Consider the following 24886-nt stretch of genomic DNA (forward strand, 5'->3'; position numbering starts at 1 on the left):
ACCTGACTTTCACCATGCATAATTTTGGGGTGCATACATAATATTTTAAAATAAATACAGTAACATATGAATACCATGCAACAATACATCAAATCATCTTCGTAGTTATTTCCATCTTTGTTTTCATTTCCTGTTCATAGTTGTTCTGTCTTTTCGCACCGTCTCATTCTGAGAATGTTATGTTATCAACAATTACTCAACAGATACAGTTATTGAAGAGTTCAATTCCATCTTAGAAGTAGGTGTTCCAAATAATTTGTCCAAGAAATATTCAAATACAGATCCAAGACCTCTCTTAAAATGGGATTACTTCTCATTGTTGTACTGAATCCAAAAGGAAAATCATCCACTATTGAAATACAAGCCATTTCTGCTTCTATTCATCAAACTGTTGGTTAATATCCCTTAAGCACCACAAAAATAGTACTAAAAGATACCAGCTTATCACGTTAAATTGATGTGAATACCTCAAAGGAAGATTTATGTGGCTGATAGAAAGCTATTCTACAGACAGAGATTGAAATCTTATTAATGATTAAGAATTTCTGCAAGCATATGTGCAAAAAGATAATAAATAACTTAGCAGTAATGGCAAAGCAACTGCAAGAGTGAGAATGTTACACAGCCATTGTCATTTTGGGAACATCAATCACAAGAAGATGGTCAGTTACCAGCAGAGAAATCCAAAGTGTTTATTTTGCAAGCTGTTCCTGGACTAATCACAATGAGTTATGTACTGTGAAAAGTATGCTAGTAAACAACAGCAGAATCCTGAACTCCTTGAAGAAGTGCTGATAAAAATATTTATTTGTTTTATGGTTATTAATTTATGAGATTTATATCCCATACTTCATGAGATGACCTCTGGGTGTGTAGCAATATAAAAACCTAAAGCATAAAACACCATATACAATTCAATCTACAATTTCAATCAAACAAGCCATCTGTTAAAATAAATAATACACAGGCGAATATCTCAAAACTCAAAAGGAAGAAGAAGGGTTTCAGCTGGCACTAAAAGATGGAAAGTGTTGGCACCAGTCAAACTTCAGTGGGGAGGTTATTCCACAACCAGGGCATCATTGCCAAAAAGGCCCCCCCTGTGAGCCACAGATCATGAACCTCTCTCTTTAATGGTTTTATCAGCAGTGCCTCTGGCTGATCCCAGATTCCAGACAGCCCATATGCTTTCAAGCATCTTTCTGTGTCCTTGGACCTCAGCAACTAAAGCAGATCCAAACCTAGTCTAGATGGTGCTCTAGATACATCCACCAGATCTGTAATAACTGTGATGTCAAGGTTGGCCTTCAAGAGACTTTGCCTTCAAAGTGACTTACAAACTTGACACAGCAGTTGGATTCTAGGTTACTTCTCTTTATAGGAAGATCCCACAAGATGTGATTGTGTGCTTGGTCACTTACGTTATACAGGCACACCTCATTTTATTGTGCTTGCTTTAATGCACTTCTCAGATATTATGTAAAAAAATGAAGGTCTGGAGGAGCTTCTGCTGCTGCATTGGGAGATGAAGCTACAGGAGCAGTGACTCCTGCTGCTCCTTATCAGAATACAGGTGTAGCCACAGCTGCTTCCACTGCCTCTTTTCTGGCCATGGGATTGGAGATGGCTGGGCTGAAGTCAGGGTTTTCCACTCCCACCCCTGCAGCCAGGGAGGCTAAGCATGCTTTCTCAGGGGGGGACCATTGAGCTTCCCTCCGCCTTTTCTGTGGGAGTTTGAGGCAGGCCATTTTGTGAGAGTCATACAGCACGGCAGTGGGGAAGGAAGCAAAAGGGAACTGGCTTGGCTGCTGCTTCTCCTCTGCTCCTTCCTCCCCACCATCTCTCTCCCTCTTCTTAGCCCTCCCTATTCCCTGAGACACAAAAATATTGATATTAGGCCAATTAATAACCCTACAATGGCCTCTAAGTGTTGAAGTGAAAGGAAGAGTCAATGCAAGGCCATTCATCAGCCCAAAGATTATGACTCGCTGAAGGCTCAGTTGAAGGTTAGCATTTTTACAAAGTTTTTTTCAATTGAATAATGTATGTTGTCTTTTAAAACATTATGCTGTTGCACACTTAAAAGACTACAATATAATATAAGCATAACTTTTATATGCTTTATTGCAGTAGTCTGGAACTGAACCCATAATATTTCTGATGTATGCCTGCACATGTACTCCATTTGCTTTAACTGTCATCCAGCCTTTTTTTTAATCTATTGGAGTTCTCCCAGATACCAAGTAGCCATCTGAAATCCACTGTGCATATTGCCATTCCACAATAAGACTAGTGCCTCAGCAGGGCTGCCAGCCATTCTAACTGGACACACACCTAAAGCTTTCAGGTGTCCATTGGATGCCATAACTCTCAGAGGGTTGACTATCTTAATTAGTCATTTATCCCTGCAAGGGGCAACTGCTACCATCCATCCATGACAACTGGATAATCTTAACTTAACCCATCAAAACATCATTTAGTCGCCCAGTCAAAACTAATATATTAAGGGTATGATCAGCCTAATGTCCAGAGAAACCCTAAGAAGTTGGTTTTGTAATCAGACTTGCCTTTAAATTTGTCAGATAGGCAAAATGCTTTATACACCAACTAAATTAACTTTATGTTCATACCCAGTTAAAAACAAACTATTTTTTGTAGGGATTACAAATGGGTGGATTGGAACTTAACTTATCCACAACTTACACATTTCTCAAAAGTTTCCAAATGATTAAAAGAAATCCCAATACAATTAAAATGCATATTGTGGGAGAAAATACAAGTTAAAATAAATGCACATTTTCTGCAAATAATAATAATGCGGGTGAATGCAGAAACAGAAAAGGATGGAATTTTACGTGGACACGTGAAAGTGGCGTGGGATAGAACAGGCTTCATACATTATTATCTATGCACTGAGAGCATAGCTTAATTCTCACTTGGCATCCAAGAAAGCTTGAACATGGTTGCAACCGAATATCCTTGTCTGAAGCACATCTACTTGGAAGAATGTTTCACCAAAATCAATTGAATTTATTTCCAAATAAATGCATTTGGATCAGAAAGTATGAAATTGAAATGGAGAAAGACAAACATATTGTGATGCACCATCTTTATTGCGGATAGACTGTTCTTCATTTCTACTCTTAAATTTGTGAGTCCCAGTCTTATTTCTTTACATAAACTTGGATGTTCATGTCTTGGTATCATTCTCACTTATAATCAATAGTGCCATTGTTTCATTAACAGCCTTTATTTTATCTCACTGCATTTACTTTACTATGTGATGCACAGCCTTTCAAACTGTTGCACTTCAGATTACCAATTGTTACCCAATTGTTACCCAGCTATGAAATTCATCTGCATTAAGCTACCAGGGAACTGAGGAGTATATCAACTTACTTCCTACAAAAGTCAGTTTAATATTAGGCATTAGCATCTGTGTTTAATAACCACATTTCTTTTCACATACAGAAAGATGTGTGCACAAACAGATTAGACAGATTAACTGAGATACTTATTTTCTCAGATAGCACAAGAAACACTTCTCAGAATATAACTACTCTTTCATTCTAGCTTCTTTTATTGAACCACATTGCCCCCTCTGACGTTTAATATTCTGATGGTTTGAATTCCTAGAACTATTTTATTTTTATAATAGCACAAGTGAATGGGGGTGGTGGGAATCTCATGTGTGCACTGGGCTTATTTTCTCTCTGCATGAATCAGTTTTCCATGGAGGTGGGCTTTGAACATTTCAAGATGTGCATGCTTGGTCAAATGCAACTGCAAGACAGACTGTGAATCATTCCTTTGGGAGCTCCCCTTTTGACATCACTGTTGAAGAACAAAAACTGGAAGGCTTCTTATAATGTCCAAAGGCAATCTCACAGAAAGGGGCATATCGAAGGCAGATGTACCATAATTAGTTTTAGAAGCACATCTCTGCACACTCTTGATCAACCGAAAGAGCCTATCGTGTCTTGATACAATAATACGACATACAAGTAATTGCCTCTGTAAGATGCTGTAACTCCTGAAGTACATTTACAGCTCTGATTTTTAAAACATCTATGAGAATTTGTCACAGAGGGCTGTAAATCACTCTCCTGGTGGGAAACCTTTATCATATTTCAGAATATTAAGCTTGAGTTTTGGGTGGAATCCTTAAATATAAGAAGATGATGTGTTCTGCTCCACATACATACCTAGAGACACACTTTCTAGTCCACTGAGTTTGCTAACTTAGTATAGATTAATTAAAATACTCTAATGCAACTGAAATTAGCATGAGTAATCAAGGCTGTCATATTAACATACCCAAGCACTGACACATCTGCCGCAGGTGGTGATTTTGAAATCCCCATAGAGATCCTTGATGGCACCAGTTGTAAAAAATCCTTCCACCATCAGCAAAATGCCATAGACAAAGAAGGCAGCTGCTACCCCGTAGATCACATATTTGAAGATGTCAATCCTGTAATTAAAAGGTATCTGTGTTAGTTAATGTTTTAATGGTGATTCTTTTTTTAAAAAGAAAGATTCCTTTTTTTCCACATGCAGTATACAATAATAATGCCTGTGTTGTTTCTATATTTTGACATCAATCTTAGGACCAGTGATATGTTAAGGAAAGAACTACAGACTCCTTTCATTGAAAATAAACTGAACATTTCACACTGATGGATGCAATTCTGCTCTGCAAAAGCAAAGGACTCCCAATGCCCACAGTGACATTCACAAGATGGGAAACACCTTCCATTGCTAAAATATCTACACCTAGCAGAGGCACAATGCATGTGACACATTCACACAGCTGAGCATAGGGTTGTCACATGGAGGAGTGGGTGGGCAGATTATCAATTCTTGCGAAAGTGTTAGGATTGTTCAACCAAGGCCATTTCCAAATCAATTATTTGCTGCTAGCAATTCTACATTATAATTGTTACAGAATTCCTATTTTTCTCACTTTCCACTCTCATTGGTAGTCTTCACCCTCAATTTTTTTAAAAAATACTTTGGAAACTGTAAGTCAATGCAACGTGTATATACAGATGGGTGGGGTATAAATAAATTATTATTATTATTATTATTATTATTATTATTATTTTAAATATAATGCTTACATTGATATTAGGAGGTATTTATCAATAGCCCAGATGAAGGTTGCAGACAAAGGTTCCTCAAAAAGCTTTTTTTATCATATTATCTTAACTAATTAAAGGAATGTCAATTCATTATTCATAAAACGGCAGTATTCCATACCTTCTACTACAGTCAATGAAGTTTTGCCAGATTATCAAGAATGTATCTTGTCTACCTGCTTTCTTTCCATTTAAGAATGCATGAAAGTTTAGCCATAGCCGCAAACTCCCACACCTTGTCAATCTATTATTTTAATGTTTGGTGTCATTAATATCCATTTTTTTTGGAAGGGTATTCTAGCAGTCTGGGGACACATGGTGAATATGTGCATGGAAATCAGGGTACATGCATACCACCCCACATCTCTCACATTACGGCAATCAGGGACATGCTGCTAATCCTTCGCTTCGTATACAGTGTTACAGTATAGAGTACTCCAAAGAAGCCAGAAATGCTTCTATAATTAAAACTGAATTTCACATAGTTGACATTAATCCTGAATTGATGCACTAAAAGTCTGTTCTCAATTTTGTTCATATATCTATGGTCCTAAATATGAATCAAGAGGTCGTGTAACTGTAGGCAATAACTTCAAAATCACATGGTTTGAAGATGTCACTGCCATCTGGCTGCAGCCATTCCATCAGGCTGCAGAAGAGGAAGGAATAAAAGGGATGTGGGGCTGCTTTCTCTTTTCTCAAGTTTAAACAGCTGAGGAATCTTAGAGGGAGTGTATGGTCACATCAGTGCTCAGCTACTTCCACTTTTGCTATGCCGGATGAAAGGGTGAAGGAATCCTGAATCTATTGTGTGGTGTAGACTTACATTGTTGTACTTTATGGGTATTGAAAAATTAAAAATCAGACAGCATGAAATTAGAAAGTTTCCTACGAAAGCTGTATTATGGTGATTGAGAACATACCATATTCTAAACAGAGAAACAGATGGTTTGTCAAAGAAAATGCATACAACCTTACCCAGCCACCCATTACAAAATTCTAATTGTTAAGAGGAAACAATAACACTCCTGAAGCGTCATAAGCTCCCACACTGCGATGTGCAAGAAAGAGATGGCAAATATTGAACAAGAGAGGTACTAAACAAAGTTCTCACTGAAGGGATAAATCTGTCAATGGGTTCCACCACTTCAGATTGCAGGTGGGGGGGTCTGTGTGACTGAACATTCCTCCATAAATAAATTTTAAAAATCCTTGCACACACAAAACTAGGTATCATAGAGAATGCTAAAACTATAGCCCTTCTCACAAATAAATAGTGGAGGAATTTGGGGGGGGGGGCATGTAGGAACATTCAGTTAGTGAAAGTGCAACGTATCATAATGATCCCGAGACACCCACAAAGTCGCTTTACCTCATATGGCAGTGTTTCTCAGAGATTATTATCTTGTTGTTATTATTTATTAAATTTATGTAAATCATAGGTGCTGGGTGAACCCTCCTAAACATACTCACTTATAGCATGAAGTCACTCTAATAGAACTTCTTACTGAGACACTATCACAAAGTTACATAACAACATTGGAGGAGCCTGACTGGATCAGACCAAGGTCCCATCTAGTCCATCATCCTGTTCTCACAGAGGCCATCCAGACTGCTGAACAACGAAGGAAGTCTCTGTTACACAGTGAACTGCCAGTCTGGCCACTTCCTGGGAGTAGCACTAAACTACTAGACAGGCAGACTTCCCAACTGGGAAGCTCCAGAACTTGAATAGATGTTACTGAACGTACTCAGAGCCATTATCTCTTGCCAGAAATGCTTAGAAAAAACAATATGGTTTGTGAGCTGAGAAGTGGGTGGCTTACACATCCCTGGCCATTTGAATCTTCTACCCAAACCATGATAAATCTTTTATGTAAAGATTGAACTTCAGGTTATATTGAGATAAATGTGCCAATAAATGCTAGAGAAGCCATAAGCATGATTAAATATAATTTACCACAATTAGTTCCAAAATCAGTTCTGTAGTCATGGCAGGAGGTGTGTGAGTTAGACAACGATGATAAAGACATTTTATGCGACCCTGATTTATTGTTTTATTGGATTGATTCACACATCTTGGGAAACTATAATGAATGGTTTACTATGACTTTCACCTGCTTATAATAAGAATAATAATTTTATTATTTATACCCCATCCATCTTGCTGGGTTTCCCCAGCTACTCTGGGCAGCTTACAGTATATCTAAAAACATAAAGCATCAAATGTTAAAAACCTTCCAATAAAGGGCTGCCTTCTGATGTCTTCTACAAGTTGTGTAATTCTTCGTCTCCTTGACATCTAAAGAGAGGGCATTCCACAGGGAGGGAGCCACTACCGAGAAGGCCCTCTGCCTGGTTCCCTGTAACTTCATTTCTTACAGTGAGAAAACCAAGAGAAGACCCTTGGAGGAGGACCTCAGTGTCCAGGCTAAGTGATGGGGGTAGAGAGGCTCCTGCAGGTATACTGGGCCAAGGCCATTTAGGGCCTTAAAGGTCAGCACCAACACTTTGAAATGTACTGGGAGCCAGTGAAGATTCTTTAGGACTGGTGTTATATAGTCCCAGCGGCCACTCCTAGTCACCAGTCTAGCTGCCACATTCTGGATTAGTTTTCCTGTCATCTTCAAAGATAGCCCCACGTAGAGTGCATTGCAGTAGTCCAAGCGGGAGATAATCAGGGCATACACCACTCTGGCGAGACAGTCTGTGGGCAGATAGGGTCTCAGCCTGCGTACCAGATGGAGCTGGTAGACAGCTGCCCTGGACACAGAATTGACCTGCACCTCCATGGACAGCTGTGAGTCCAAAATGTATTGCAGGGGAAATACAGAATTCCCAAGGAATGGAAGTAATCTTCAGGCATCAATTGTATTTTAAAATGAACAAATTAATTGATAAATACTTTATCATTGTCTCTGAATTCTTTGTATATAACTATGTTTCTTGACTGATGTTTCATGTACAGCTCTGACAGAGCAGACCTGGATAATTTGTGAAAAGCTTAATGCATTGATTTACTATGTTTCTGCAATAACAGCTACCCAGAGACTCATTAAGTTAAAGTCTAGAAAAACGGGTTAGCTTTCATTCAGTAATAAACCAGAGACTGAGCTGTGAAGCCAGCTTTGGAAACATTATTCTAAATGCAATTCTAAAAATATAACCGAATTTAAGAAGAGCAATATAAGCAATATTAATGAGCACCAGTCATAAAGCAATCAAGCTAAAATATGTGAATTTTCCATCACCAGCCACACACACACAGCGCCACATTAAGTATTTCCTATTCCTGGAAAGTGAAGTGTATCCTTCGGGACTTTCTCAATTCCTCCCTTCAGCCCCCTCTATGTCCCCAAAATCTGCTCTGGAGCTTCCAACACTCCCTGCTTGGGGAATTGCATGGGAACGAAGAGAAGATCCAAGTTCTGTTGTGTGAGTGGAAGTCCATTGCACTTGTACACAAGCAGTGTTGAAAACAACCCTCTCTTCCTACTAGGTGGCCATGTTCTCCTTGCCACCACTCAACCTGCTAACACTTAACAAGTCCTGCCAGTGGAAGCCTTGTGCAAGGATTTGCAATTGTGCAATGGGGCTTTCCCCCCTCTCCTTCTCCTGTGTCCCTCTCCCAAACAGCTCTGGTCAGGTGAACCTCCAGAACATTAAATAGGAGGATGGAGGGGAAATGCATGCATGGTCAGAACACTTGTAACAGCCTGACACTTAATTCCACCAAGTGTCCATTTCTGCACCCACTAAAGCACCCACCTACCTTCACATTTCCTTAGAAACCAGCATGGATAGTCCACACAGACTGAATGCAGCCCACAGCTAGATTTCATCCAACCCTAGATTTCATTTTTTTATGATATTGAAATGTACACTCATTTTGCAGGATGAAAAACTATCAATAGAAATATTTATATAGTGAGAAATATTTTATATCCTTATGCTATGAAATAGATTTAGAAGAAATTCAAGCAAATGTTTTCTGTTCACTTGGCTGCATAATGCCTTACACAGGGAGGGTTAGTAATTACATCTTGTATTGCAGTGGTATAAATGCAAAGGTTAAGCTGAGACTTACATGGTAAAGACATCAATAGTGTCCCCAGGAGCTCTTGCCATCTCAAAGTAGGTCTGAAGAATGTTGACAGTTCCCGAGAGTGCTTCATGACCACAGCCACAGAAGAGGGCAACCCCAGCATACAGCAGGATGGTGGCAATCAAGGAGGCGTAGGGAATGCCCCCCAAGCACTTGATGCAGCATTCAAAGCACCCTGGACAAAACAGAAGAGAAGACCATTCTTAACATATTTTAATTTTCCTCTGCCTCAGAGTCAACCCACATTTTCGTTTTCTTTTTTCAGGGCAGTATTTGCAGTCATGTGTTGCCTATACACTCTGCTGGGAGTCGGAGTATGCAAATACCCTCAGGGTAGATTCTAAAATAAAATTTCTAAGAAACACCAGTGTTCTCTTGTCTTTCTAGTTCCAAAGCACCCTGAAAAAAATAGTGATGCAGCTAGGTGATCTGAAAGACCCAGCCCTTGCTGTCGGACAGGAAATAAGACCTTGAACCTAAAGGAGGCAACCCACTTATTTCTTCTAACAATGTGGGGAGTGTGGCTAGCCACAAATTAGGAAAGTAAAGAAAAGGAGTGAAAATGGAAGCCTGCAGATCCAATATGCAGGGTAAACCTCCTGATTTTGAGTCTTGGTCAGAGAGAAGACACGGCATGCCTTTCACTCATCACTGTCAGCTGAGGACCACACTTCGCGCACCTGATAATGTGGACATTAGTCCATGACAGCTTACGCCACAATACATTTCATGGTGTTTAAGATGCTACGTGATTCTTTGTTTACATCAAGCAAAAATGACAACTACATTACTTCTCTGGGAACTATCCAAAACATCCTACCTGTGGCTGAAGCTCCCTGACATTATGAATTAGTTTACATGTCTGAATAACAGCAAACACTCACACACAAGCATTATGGATTAACATAGATCCATTGTTTCAGATTCTTCAAAGAGGAAGTTATGAAGTGCTTAGGGAGGAAATAATATCAAGAGAAAGATAGTGAAGTCTTATCTACACTAGTGACTTGAAGAAATCCAGTCATGCCACATATTCAACATTATATGTATACACGCAAGGAATGTGGTATAAGCACAAGACCATTTTCATTTTAACATTCTTTGCCTTTTATTGGCTCCTGCAGCCCCCTCATTCCTCATGCTTCACTTCTCCTTGAACCAGCGACTTCCCTTGAATGATGATGGCTCAAGTCTGCCATTGATAATGTTAGATTTCTGGATACCTGGCCGAAAGTTGTGTGGCCAACAAGAAACCTGGGCTAGAATTGCTGTGGTTGTTCAAATCAGCTGCAACAATGCAAAAGTCCTTTTGCACTCAACTTTAAGGACCTTAATCCCAAGATACATGTGGTTTTAATGCCCATATCTCCCCAGAGGCTGTAATTATTATTGATGATTTTAATACAGATGATTGCTCCACAGGGGAGAGTGAAGATGCTAAGAATGAGTCACATTGTTATTGTCACATTGTCACTATTTTTAGCTGAACCAGCAGTGTATTTGTAAACCTCCATACCATTCTAGCATGCAAGGGCAAAGGCTTCCATGCTTTGATTAACCTAGCAGAGGTTGGGATAAAACTATATCCAGAGATGAGAACATGGTTCTCCTGCACTAACCAAACAGCACTGCTAGTGCAGATAATGACCTGCCTTAACAAAGGAAGAACATATTCCAGATGTCCCCTTCTCTCCCGTTTCTTATATGGAATTAGTCTACTGGTCCATTTTGGTCCAAAGACACCAAACATTGTCTACTCTGTGATATGAATCTGGGACCTTATGTATGCAAACCTTGTATTATACCTCTGAACTTTGGCCTCTCCACATAGGTACAGAGCAAGGGTGGGAAACCTGTTTCCTTCCAGATGTTGAACTCCAACTTAAATCAGCCCCAGCAAGAATGAGTAAGAGTTAGGGATGAGAAGAGTTGTAGTCCAGCAACAGTCGAAGGGCTACATCTTCCCCAGAAGTTGGTTGATTCCAATTCTCTTCAACTTTAGTCCAACTGTGGTCCAGAACATCTGGAATGCCACAGGTTCCCCAACTCTAGGGGAGCTTGATCTCTCTTCATAACAAACTACAAACTGGGAAACTACAGCACTACTATTTCATGCCAGAAATCACAGGTCTCTAGACCATAGTTTCCCCTGGCACTGCTATACTGTTCTTGAAACAAAGATATCCCCCCTTCCATTTTGCTATGCTTTTGTGTCATGCCTCTAAGACTGCAGCAAGAGTTTCCCATCTATATGTACAACACCTAGTTTTTATTAAGTGCACTAGACTCCTATGTACAACTCAGCAAGGTGAAAGAAAGTTCATTACTATTCTCCTTGCACACTCTCACACAAAATCTCTGGTGCCTAATCTGACTAACTTTAGCTTTTTCTTCATATGATCTGACAGTAATTTTTCTCTTCTCTGGAGAATAACTGCCAACTGGACTGTCTATTTAATCTGTGTGGATCTTTCCTTTTTCTTCTTTGCTTCAAAGCACAGGGAATGTAGAAATATGTTTTTAACTCAAGGAAGAAAATAAGTGTTCCAACACTTTTGGGGGTCATTCAATCTGGGATACGTATGTGTTACCTGTTGAAGGGTTATGTCCCAATTACACCTGGTGAAATTTAGGTTGCAACATAAATTTAATATCAAAATAATTTCCTTGTAAAGCAGATGTTCTATTAGTATTTTGACTTATTAGTCACATACTATGGGAAAGTACCGGTATCTAAGCAACTTACAAAAAGGTTTAAAATCAACAAAGTCTAATATTTTAAAAATACATTTTATGGCATAATAATAATATCATATTCCTCCATGGGGAGTGTTAATGTGTCATTAATTTACCCAGTTCAAGGCAAGACCCATTCATATTTAATCCCAAGGCTCAAATAATAATACTTGAGTTTATGCATTTCAGTGAGCATATCTCAGAATGTTATATATTGGAAATGCATTTCCATACCAAAATCATAAAATGAAAAGACTTGAGGACATGTGATATATGTAAAATGGAAATAGTTTAGTTTGCTTTTTGTTTTAAAGTAAATGTGCTTGGTTCTGCGAGGATTTTGCATCAAAAAAGAGCCATTCTTTAAGGTCATCCTCTTTTTACATATCTAATTCTCTCAATAAAATCAATTTCCATACAGAATATGGCTACTTGGGCAGTTGACAAATTCTAACCGTTTCTGCTTCCCTGGGTGAATGGTGCCAATGAGTGAACTATGTTCATAAAGTAGATTATATGTAGTTATCCACTTATATCTGGGTATCATTTCAGTTTTCAGTGAGAGGGAGGTGGTCAGTAAGGTGTGCGAGAGAGAGAGAGAGAGAGAGAGAGAGAGAGAGAGTGCAGTTTTGAATCTGAATAGAATGAGACAGAGAATATTTCAGAGTTGTAAACTAGCTGTAGAGGAAGCACCCTGAGGAGCAAAGATTAAGACACTCTCTAGGGATTTGTTGCCTGCTGAAAGAATGCCTATTTGCTTGCAGGATGCTCTGCTTGCACATTTGCAATCCAAAAGAAACCCAACTTGGTAACATTGCCCCTAGCATGTTCCACTGCTCAGGAAGTTGGGAGGGGGCACCTAATGATATGACTCATGTTAAATTACAGCTTCAAAGGAAAAGAATGGTTTTCTTTGATGTTGGTTGAAAATACGGAACTTCATCGTAAATGCATTTTTAAAATGCAGGATATATCTTCAGTTGAAATAGTGCATGTCCTTATGTTACTAGAATCCTTTTTAAAACAATCAGTACATTCCTCCCACTGCCTTTATAAAAAGGATGAGGTGGGTTGGGCATGATCAAAATAATTCTGCCTCTGGGCTTCCATTTGAAAGCTCAGGAATGAAAAACCCAGCCTCCTTTCACACTTCTCATGTACAGCAAAACTCATCCTATACAAGATGAAAGTGCTGGGCATGCACAAACAAATGTCCTCATGGCAATAAGAGAGATCACTTATTTTAAACATTAGCCTGGTAGCAATAGGAGATTGGAAATTCCATGCATGAGAGGGATGAATCAGGAAGACTAGGGTGATCTTTCCCTCCTCTGTGTCCAGCACTGAAAGCAATCACTGATAGAGGAGGAAAGCCCCTTCCTCCGCATTCAGCACAGAAATGCATCTCTCTGTCTATACCTTGCCAGCCCATAGCAAGTTTCTTTTAAAAAATGCAATCTAGTAAATTTGGGGGCATACTTACAAGGCTATTTTAGGTATAGGTGTTTGTTCCTAAAAATGCACACAGCAAAAGTGCTAAGCTGACATTTGTATGTGTATGTGTGAGTTTCTTGAACAGTTTTGCATCCACCAAAATACAATATGTCTAAGAAGGCATGTGAATGATGTAAGAATGGTCACAGGGGGGGAGAGCAGGGATGTGCAAGCCCATTGCCAAGGCAACTGTACTTCATGACTTGTTGCTCTGCGCTGACTTGACGATGAACTGCCAGTACAATGTGGCAAGATTTGGCCCTGTTCCCTTGGCACTGACTCAAGGTGTGTCTTCTACCAAGTGCTGTGGATATTAGAGGAAAAAACAGATTGATACTGTGATCCCAGAAGTCTCTTCTCTAGTGCTCAGTGCATTATTTCACTTGGTAAGAAAGGAACCTGTAAATTATCACTGCTTAAACCACTTGCTTAATTATGGTGAATTATTCGACAATCTCTCATAGAAATATTGAGGGGGAAATGAAAATATGAGTAACGCTAGAAACTCACTATACCTTTTACCTTTGAACTCTTAGCTCAGTGTTTTGGAACCAGTATCTGCCAAACAAAAGTATCTCACCCTGTGGGGCAGAGTCACAGCAAGAGCCTCCCATGAGTGGAGTCATTGCCACTTACTTGCGAGGGGCAAGATGGTAGCCAAGTCAGGTCTGCATGAACAACTGGTAGAAATGCTAGATTAGTTCTGCCAATGTACTGAAAGGGCATAAGAGGAAGGAACTCTTCCTTGACTTTGCACAAGGCAACCTCCACCTGACTTCTCATCTTCTCCATTGGGACAGTTCAGATATATTATCTCTGCAGCATTTGTAATGAAAGGCTATCTCAGTTGCCTAGAATTCTTAGTAAGCATTTGAAATTTGAACTGTGTTTTTTGATAGATGATAGATAGATAGATAGATAGATAGATAGATAGATAGATAGATAGATAGATGATAGATAGATATAGAGAGATAGATATGATAGATAGATAGATAGATAGATAGATAGATGATAGATAGATAGATAGATAGATAGATAGATGATAGATAGATATAGATATAGATAGATAGATGAGAGATAGATATGATAGATAGATAGATAGATGATAGATAGATAGATAGATAGATGATAGATAGATGATAGATAGATGATAGATGATAGATAGATAGATAGATAGATAGATAGATAGATAGATAGATAGATAGATAGATAGATGATAGATAGATATAGATAGATAGATGAGAGATAGATATGATAGATAGATAGATAGATAGATAGATAGATGATAGATAGATAGATAGATAGATAGATAGATAGATAGACAGACAGACAGTTATCTAAATAACTTAGTTGTGGGGATGAAACTCTCCTAAGAGAGGCAGAAATGTTCAGTGTTCTGAAACAAACCTTTTAAGTGGAGATCTGTATCCCAGCTGCATCTCTACTAAAATTATTTTCTTTTGTTTTTATTTGTGGAATTATTTTTAAATGCTTTGCAATTATTTTATGGATGGATGGAGCTGTTTCATTTGTTTTATAAGTGTATATATTATTGTTGTAACCTGCCCTGTGACCCTGTAGTCAAGGGCAGGTGAGAAATCTAAGAAAATAAATAAATATAAACAAAAAGCTCAGTTGATAGAGTGTGGTGCTGATAATGCCAAGGTTGCAAGTTTGATCCTCATATGAGACAGCTGCCTATTCCTGCATTGCAGGGGGTTGGACCAGAAGGTCCTCAGGGTCCCTTACAATTCTTCAATTCTATGATTCTGTGAAATAAATAAACAGTAGGCCAACCCATTGGAATTTAGACACTGGCATTTCCAGTTAAAATAGGTCTCCATCCTCAGACAAATTCAAGTCAATCTAATGGTAGACATGAAGAAGGGCGGTCCCCAGCCTACACCAAAAGAACAAGGCTTGGGGAAGTACCACCTTCTAGCTCAACAATTAAGCCCCATTCATTTTTAGTAGAAGCTCTTCTCCCAGCAGATGACACTGTCAGTGCCCTTGCCTACATTACACTTCTAAATGTACTAGCTCAACCTTGGAAGAGGAAGAAGGGGAAACTATATGGAATCTAGTTGGAGCAGGAGGAAAGTAGCCGAGCAGACAAAACCATGTGCAGATCAAGTCTGGAGGAGCCACTGATTCACTGGTGGCTGCATGACATACATGTCAGCCTGGAAAGTACAGGGATGCACCCTCTGATATTCCAGGAGGAAGACATGGACTTAGTATCAAGACTTCTGTTTCTCATTCTCCACACACACACCCAACCATGTACTTTTGAAACTGCCTTAATCAGTTGCCAAAGTCTAAACACTCATGAAAGTAACTCTACATGCCCAGCAAGGATTTTACTTAGGTTTGTTCAAACATTGCAACACACAGCAGATTATTTCTGAAACATAGGAACTCTTGAGGGTCGAGGGTTGGGGCTTTCTCAGTGAAGCAAAGCTCGGCTGACTGGATGGGTATACAAAAGCAAAAGGAGCTCTCTGGATTATGGCCAACATGTATATTTTTTGCCCATTTGAGACTTAATCTATGCCCAAACTGATACAGACTCAGTAGTTTCTAAAGTAGTGGAAGTTGTTTTTATAAAGACATCTCAGTGTGCCTACTTATGGTTTTTAAAGCATACAATATGCCCAAAGCACACAAAGACTGGAAATAAATTAATCAATATATCCAACAACTTAATTGCACTTCATATATTTCATTAAACTGAGAACGCTCATTTATGGGACATTAATGGTTATGAAAATACAGAGGAAAATTGTGTTGTGATTAGCTTTTATGTGTTTTCAGTACATTAAGTTTATTGCAATATAAATGAGTTATCCTACTCCCACAGCTAATAAACATGTAAGATATGGACACTTAGCAGTGCCTGCGTGTAAGGTAAATCAGTCAGGCACATTGCAAACAGACCCTCTCATCCAAAAACTTACCAAATGTGTTGGTCCACTTTGTCCATCTGCCTTACTTAACATAATCACGAAGTTGTAAAAGAAAAAGGGCACAACTGCATCTATCTTCCCATTCTACAGCAAAGGTGGTGGTCTTGGCAAATCAGCTAATAATTTTATTATCATTGGTTTGGCTCCTAACTTTTCTTCTGTGAATGGGATTTATGGAAAGGGACCTCCCCTTCCCACCGTAGGCTACTGGGCCTTCTGAAAATCTGTTCCTGGAGGTTGAGGGACTCTTGGGAATAGTGTCATGGGTTCAAAACCCACGATGGGCAAAATATTGCAAGGAGTTGGATTAGGTGACCCTCATGGTCCCGTCCAACTCTATGATTCTATTATTGTTCCAAAAATATTTTGCACAACTTTGATTGGTCACTGCAGTGTCCACTACTTGGCAGCTAATTTGTGGACACACCCTTATAGAACCTCACCCCACAGGCTTGTATTGAACATAAAGTAAATTTGTCCACGTAGAACATTGTTTTTTTCTTTATTACTTGAAACATAAAAATGGGATTCCTGTGCCTTTATCAATAAAAATTAAATTCATTTTATTCATGAGAACTAGAATGAAACATTAAATTTTCAAAATGGTATTCCATAGATGCTCATGGGAGAATTCCCACAATGTATTTTTCCTTAGGTTTGCATTGTTATGGACAAGATAATTCGGTTTCCATGGGCTGAGGCAGCTGGGGAAAGTGCCACTGCAATCGTAGGAATTGTTACCAGCCATATCCCGCAACTGCTCATTTCACACATTCTGTTTGCCCATCTGGACATGCATCAGCTCATATGTCATGAAAATTGTATAACCAAATAAAACTCTCTGTTGCTGGGATTGCTGCAGAGGTCATTATCTATGGTGCCTAACAGTAATCTAACAGTTGTCTACCTGTATCTGTTTTCTCATAGTAGCAACATATAAACTGCAGTGTACACACACACACAGTTCTACACAAACTCTTGGCCTAGCTGGATATAAGGTCAGTAAGAGTAACAGCATACCATGCCAGAGGCAACAGAGAGCACTGATCTTGGTCCTAACTTAAGTATGGGGTCTGACATTTTTGCAACGATGTAGCATATTGTGAGCAAGATATTGTGCAACTAGATATCTGCTATGATATGGTAACCTAAATGGCTGTAAGGAATGTCTCCTTCACAGTTAGCATTTAAAGCTGGGAAGGTGGGAACTTCTCCCATGAAAGTTACGTTTGGCCTGATCAGTACCACTGCATCTCTGGCTCAATTAAGACAGAAGAATACGATTTTCCCACTATGAAATGTATTGTTGTTATCATTATTAATTTGAATTTGTATTACACTCTTTAACTCAAAGGTTGCCAGGGCAGTAAAGAAATCTATCTGGCACTATTTCCTCTTACTGATACAGGCCTGTCCCATGATGCATCAAGTGTTATCAGCAGCAGTTATTGCCAGCCAAATACATGCATGTGTGTGTGTGCACACGCACACATGTGTACCCCCCCCCCCATTTTCTTTTCTTACATTTCTAAGCAGGCAACAAAAAAAACCCCAAAATATTAATCAAGCCATTGAGCCACCACACAGAAATGTTAAGCTCAGTTAAACATGGTGGGTCACAAATGCTTCTGGCCCCAATATAAGCTCTCAAAACCAGGTATAGAAGAGAGTCATAAAAAGAAGCAAAAAATACAAACAGCATGGAAATCCCAGGACAGCCCTGGTGTTTCTATGGAGAGTAGGGAGGAAACCTCAGTTATCCAAACTTGGGACGATCGGTCAAAGATAGTAAGTAAATGTTAGAAATTTCTCAATATTCTGCCTCTTAAAGCAGAGGTTTTCAACCTTTTTGAGTCCACGGCTCACTTGACCAACTACAATCTTTCTGCAGCACCCCTGTGGGGCTCAGGAGCCCTGTTACTATGTCAGCCCTTGCCTGCAGAACTTGTAGCCTCTCACCCTTTTTCGAACACCGTCCCTTGTGGAGTGTTCCCTCAGCCTCCTCCTCCAGGCAGCCGCTGCTGCCACCCCTGGTCTTTGAGCTGCTCCCTGCCCCAAAAAGAGGTGCCTCCTCACACTGCCCCACAGGGATCTGGGCAGAGGATGCCCCCAGCCTTAGTGGCCCAACGGAGACTGGCCAAAGGTGAACATGAGGCCAGCACCTTACCTAGGGAGGCAGCAATGGCGGCAGCAGGGCTGCAGCAACAAACAGCTGTGGAAGCCTTTAGAAGGCAGAGATGCAAGAGGGCATTAGAGGAGGGTGGGAAGGAAAGGGGGACAGAGGCCAGTGTTGCCTGTGGCACCCCTGGCCATCATTCAAGGCACCCCAGGGTGGCATTGCACAGTGGTTGAAAACCTCTGTCTTAAAGAGTTCTTTTATGATTCCTGTTTATGAACTGCATAATTTAGGTTACAATCCTGTGCGCAGTTATCTTTGTTTAATGTGTGTGTGTGTGTATACACACACACACACACACACATATATATATATATATATATATATATATATGCAGGTTTTGGTGTCTTCGGGTGTCTTCCCGTGTAAGAGTCGGGGTGTCTGTGCGACGTTTCGACGAGGTCTCACTCGTCATCTTCAGGCTGGTGCTTTCGTCATCTTCACCAGCCTGAAGATGACGAGTGAGACCTCGTCGAAACGTCGCACAGACACCCCGACTCTTACACGGGAAGACACCCGAAGACACCAAAACCTGCATTCCTGTACCCGTGAAAATCTACGAAAGCATATATATATATATATATATATATATATATATATATATATATATATGCTGGAAGCCGCCCAGAGCAGCTGGGGCAATCCCAGTCAGATGAGCAAGGTACAAATATTATTATTTGTAATAACTATCTGGGAGTAAACCCTGCTGATCACATGGGAATTACAGGCTTGTGATATAAGTTTATGTTTTACGGATAATTTTCTGGGGGGAAATGATTTTTAAAAATAAAAAAACCTTTGTTTCCTGATTCAACTATGGAAATATAATTCCAAGGTCTCTGATAAGAAGGGAGCAGGAAGAGGATAATGCCTTTCATTGCACCAGGGGCCCCTTTATGTGTAAGCAGACATCAGGACCTCCCCACAAAACACTGTGCATTGAATGTGCCAGCCGCCTCCTTTCCTCTGCTGCAAGGAGGACCACCAGAGGCTGTTGGACTTTGGCTCTCATCAGCACCAGCCAGAACACACAATGAGATGATGAGAATTGGAATCCAGCACCCTATGGAGGGCCATAGACTCCACAGGTTTCTTTTGCCGCCTCCTCTCTGCATGCAATCAGTGAGAAACAATGGTGTACATAGTTTATCTGTGTCAGTCTATACCTGTATCTGTACTGAACCTGAAATTGTTTCACATCAGCTTTTATTGTTGATTTTTTTTAAAAAAAATAAAATGTGAATCACTTTTGGATGTTTTATGGGAAAGAATAGTGATGTGCCAATGACAGCAATTCCCCCTGCAGCTGCACACCTGCAGCTCCATAGCTGTCAGTAAAGCATATTGAAAGCCATTTGTTACAACCCCTTGCCCCCTATTTTATTCATTTATTTGAAATAGCCCTATGCTGCCCTTCCTCCTATTTAGGATTTCAAGGTTGTCTGTAGCCAGCTGTACCCTACACTTCTGGCTCTGAAGCATGAGCGAAAAGACCACAATGGAAATACAGAGCTTCAACTAACAATGAAACAAGCTACAGGGGGGAAAATGTAAAGTCAAGTGATTGTGGCCAGTTTTTAAATGGAATTTTCCCTTCTTCATTTCATGATAATGGCAGCCGCCTATGTGGGTATTCAAAGCCTTACACAACTGATAGGATTCAGCTGTGCAACAAAAGGAAGGAAGCATTAGGGAAGCCTCACAGTTCCGTGGCCAAGGCCCTCTGTAAATGAACAAAGAAGCTACAGATACTAGGGCAACCCATGCCCTGCTGTTAACACTGGGAATGGCAGAAACAAATTATACATCACATCAAGCTATCTTTTTATCTGGGGCTGCTCTTTAAGCATCCACAGTTTGCATTAATTCTCTATGTGAGAGATTTTAAGTAGGTGCTGAAGATACATACAGAGGGACAGAATCGTCAGGAATCTGGACTATTTTATTCCCCCACCTTGAAGAAGATGGAATGGTATACTGCTTTCTGATATTGGAACACACAGAACACATAAGGCACATAAAGACATAATCTCGGGGAGAGAATGATTCTCGATGCAAATAAATGAAGATGAGCTCGTTTATATTAGCAAGAGATCTGCGACACTCTTTGTTTCACCCACCCACACAGCATTCATTTATTTCTCTTTTCCCCCCTGTGACTGCTGTGATATATATGCTTGGAACAGGGCAGACCCAATGGAATAGGAAGAGAACATCAGCAGTTCTCTTCATTCTCTAAGATGCAGTAAAAGCTCAAAACTTTTTTCTGGCTGAGATAGAGCAGCAAATGATGCCCACCTCTCAATACCAAACAATTTGCAGCAGTACCTAAGGCTAGTCAGTGTATTTTGGCACCTGAACCAGAAAATCTCAAACGTGCCTCTTCCCCTCCCTTGGTGTGTGTGTGTGTGTGTGTGTGTGTGTGTGTGTGTGTGTGTGTGTGTACATACACACAACAATAATAATAAATAGCTAACTAGTTTCTTGAATGCCACTTAAAATCAGCTACCTAATATGGTCACCCCACTCTACCAAATAGTAAGACCGGCCTTGATAAGATGGTTCTTCCATAAACCCAGTAAAACACAGATTCATTTTTTAAAGAATACTGCTGAGCAATTTTCATAACTTAGGCTGCACTCCTGTAGCCATTTATCTGGAATAAAGCTCCACTGAATTCATTAGGACTTAATTCTGAGTAGTATAGAGGTGCACTGAGCCCACAAGCAGGATAAGTTTCAAAAAGGGAAGAATCAGGGATAAGGGTTGGTGCATTAAGCCAGTATGAGCTGGGTCTAAACTTCAGGAGGCTTTGGGGCTCAATTTATGATGGGTTTTCTGACCTGGAGGGAGTTCATTTCTGACTACACCCCATTTCCATTCAGAATCTGAGTGCCCTTGCCATGAGTACCAGCTAACCTCAGTGATTGTTACTGATTTCCAAGGAAATAATTCTGGATTCCAAGGTTTCCTCTCTCACTGTCAGTCAAGCAAGGAAACAGAGCATGAATTTAGAACCTTTTGTTTTGTTTTGTTTTGTTTGTTTTAGAAGAGGAATGAGTCTCTATGAAGAGCATGGAAACTAATGAAAGTCCATGCAAAATCCATCTGTACAACAGATGTTGTTCTTATATAGGAGCACAAAAGAGTAACAATGCATTGCAACTGCATTTTTAATGATATGATCAACAATGTACTAAAAGGCCCATTTTCTTGCAGCACAGACATGCCCCCAAGGCTGCCTTTTGCTAAGTACTTCAGAGAGGTCCTGCTGACATGGTACCACTAATGTAAAGAAACACTGTCACTTCCAGAGAATGCATGTACTTCAACAGTTCTAAAAGTTTCTATCAAATCACAAGCATCACATGCTGAAGTCAACTTGACCTGATCTTTCCAGTGGATTTGCATTAAATGAAGCAGTATACCAGACAGATGAGTTAGAGCAGACCCAAATATATAAATGAAATATACATGCATATAAACACAAACATATTATGAAGGGTGTAAAGACTTATAACAGCATGTAGGAAAATGCCCCATACAGAGCCAGGAAGGTGCACTCAGAATTTAATAACTAATTCCTGGGCCATTTTGATGCCTTTGTCACAGGGAATTGTTCAGTCGTTTAAATAGAGCAGCTCTTCTAGCAGTGGAATGCTAGAAAGAGCTGCAATTTCATGTCTATCTAAACTGCTGAATATTTTCCCCTGCTGAAGATATGAGACACAGTGGGAGCTATTTATTAAATCACAACTGGATCTCAATTGGCTTTCCCTGCTGCATTTTTCCCTTTATCAGAAGAGCTCTTTATTTTTGCTTGTTACAAATACTATGGAAATTTGTGTATACAGTACAGTACATATATTGTACAGACAACTAACCTTTGTTTCCCCTTTATGCCCTACAAGAAGAAAATGGTAGCAGAGGCAAAACGGCAAATGGAATAAGGACAGCAATAAACTATACCCGATACAGTAAAAGACAGTTATGTCATGCCAATGGCAAGGAAGTAAGTTTAGTGAGGGGAATGGACAACAAAAACAACCAACCCTGATATTTGCCAAATATAGCTGCACAGTGATTTCTGTGGTTATCAGCATAACAAAGAAAACAGATTTGCAAATAATGACTTTTCCATGACTTTCAATAGTTTATAGTTTGCTAAAAGCTGGGTGAACCTTAAGGGTGCTACCTTAACTTGGAACATCAGCTCAGCAAAGTAGGCACTAGAAAACTTTCCAGTAAAGTCTAACTTTAAAGCCAGTGTGGTGTAGTGGTTAAGAGCGGCAGTCTCGTAATCTGGGAAACCGGGTTCGTGTCTCCGCTCCTCCACATGCAGCTGCTGGGTGACCTTGGGCCAGCCACACTTCTTTGAAGTCTCTCAGCCCCACTCACCTCACAGAGTGTTTGTTGTGGGGGAGGAAGGGAAAGGAGATTGTTAGCCGCTTTGAGACTCCTTAAAGGGAGTGAAAGGCAGGATATCAAATCCAAACTCTTCTTCTCTTCTTCTTCTTCTAACTTCCAAAGAAAAGGACATCTGGAGAATGACCACAGTAGAGTGGACTATACTATTTTTAGACATCTATGCCAACAATACTCCAACTTCAATCCCTAACTGTTCCTTAGGCTTTGGGCTCTGTAAAAGTCCATTGTGCCTTGTTTAGGCTATTTTATAGCACCTAGGCTGTGTTTTCATGTAGCACTAAACCATAAATTAATGTTATATGCATGCATCTCAGGCTCCTGGACTCACCCTCCTTTCTCCTCTTCAGTATTTCTTTCCACCTTCAACTAACCAAGGTTTGTAGTTATATATCTGAACCTGCATAAGCTGTGGTTCACTTTAATTATGACATGCCCAAATAAACCAAATTCAAACCGCAGTTAATTACCCTAGCATGCTTGGCTAAATCATCATTAATGCTAACTGAAATTCCCAGTTTGGGCATGACAACAATCTTCAGCTAACTGAAAATGGAAGTAGATGCTTCTGATCTCCTCACAGCCATGCTGGAGATAAACCAGAAGTACACAGGACTAAGGTTCATGCACATGATGAACCAGAACATAAGAGCAATCAGAACAGCTTTCGTTTTCTGAAAATAGTTTAAAAGATTCGGCTAAATGTTTACAAGTACAGAATAATATATGCTGAAGACAATTTCAACACTGGCCCAATATTCTAAATATTTTTTAAAGGGTCTTACTTAGGCAAAAATGGTTTGCAGTATTTGTAACACTGGAAGCTTAAGCTGTAATAACATGACTGAGGGTGAGAGAAAAGGTTTAAATCCAATTTCATAAAGACCACTTTATGTTTGAACTGATAATGTTTTTTTATTAGTCCCCAATGCACAGAGTTGCCCTCAAAAGCAGCCAGTAGCAAGCTCCTTCAATTGTCTGATCCGAGTTTTCCCTCCAAAGCTGCTTCACAAGGAATATTGCTCACTTTTGGGATTCTCACAATACTCTCAGCTTCATCATTGCCACAACAGAGGCAAACAAATTCAACACCAGATTCAGTGTGCTAAGAGAATAGACCCTTAGAAGATCGGCTATGTGAATACCATTACAATTACTGTCAGGACATCCAGGGAATACCTGTAATGTAGTTGCCTTGCAGCAGATGATCTGTGGACAAAAAGAGCTGACATCATATCCCATTGCTATATGCATGCTAAAATCAAAATACACAGAGAAATCCCTCACGTGGGAAAAGAGATCAAGCAAATAAACTAAGGAAATATTAGCATACTTCGGCCTTTATTTGAAAAGACTCCCTTATAATGTTACCTATCCCCAATCCATGCAAAAAAATAGCTACATGCAAAACTAATAAAACAATAATAGCTCCATGAAATAAATATCATAGATCAAATCATTATGTTACTGAAGGCAATTGGTACTGGAAGTGGACTGGAGATTTTAAATAGCCAAATAAAGATTTCCATGTCAAAGGGTGAACCACAAGAGCTATAAAGCTCAAATAAGAGTCATTTAATCACTTCTGGACAAAATAATAATAATAATTGTAAAGTAAAGGTAAAGGGACCCCTGACCGTTAGGTCCAGTCGTGGCCGACTCTGGGGTTGTGACGCTCATCTCGCTTTTTTGGCCGAGGGAGCCGGTGTACAGCTTCTGGGTCATGTGGCCAGCATGACTAAGCATGGCGAACCAGAGCAGCACACAGAAACACCGTTTACCTTCCCGCCGGAGCAGTACCTATTTGTCTACTTGCACTTTGACATGCTTTTGAACTGTAAAT

At 39.9% G+C, this 24886-nt stretch overlaps 1 protein-coding gene across 3 annotated transcripts in view; it reads right to left on the reverse strand.

Moving 5' to 3' along the window:
- Positions 1-24886, reverse strand: part of GPM6A (glycoprotein M6A) — a 175741-nt gene that overhangs the window by 21869 nt on the left and 128986 nt on the right. For all 3 annotated transcript variants that reach the window (XM_082237251.1, XM_082237252.1, XM_082237253.1), the window contains 2 exons: positions 9229-9421; positions 4318-4474 (listed from right to left, as the gene is read on the reverse strand). In XM_082237251.1, the coding sequence (XP_082093377.1) occupies positions 4318-4474; positions 9229-9421 (350 nt within the window). The remainder of the gene's footprint in view (positions 1-4317; positions 4475-9228; positions 9422-24886) is intronic.

This window comes from Podarcis vaucheri (assembly GCF_965113315.1).
Source record: "Podarcis vaucheri genome assembly, chromosome: 9".
In the NCBI taxonomy this organism is placed as follows: domain Eukaryota; kingdom Metazoa; phylum Chordata; class Lepidosauria; order Squamata; family Lacertidae; genus Podarcis; species Podarcis vaucheri.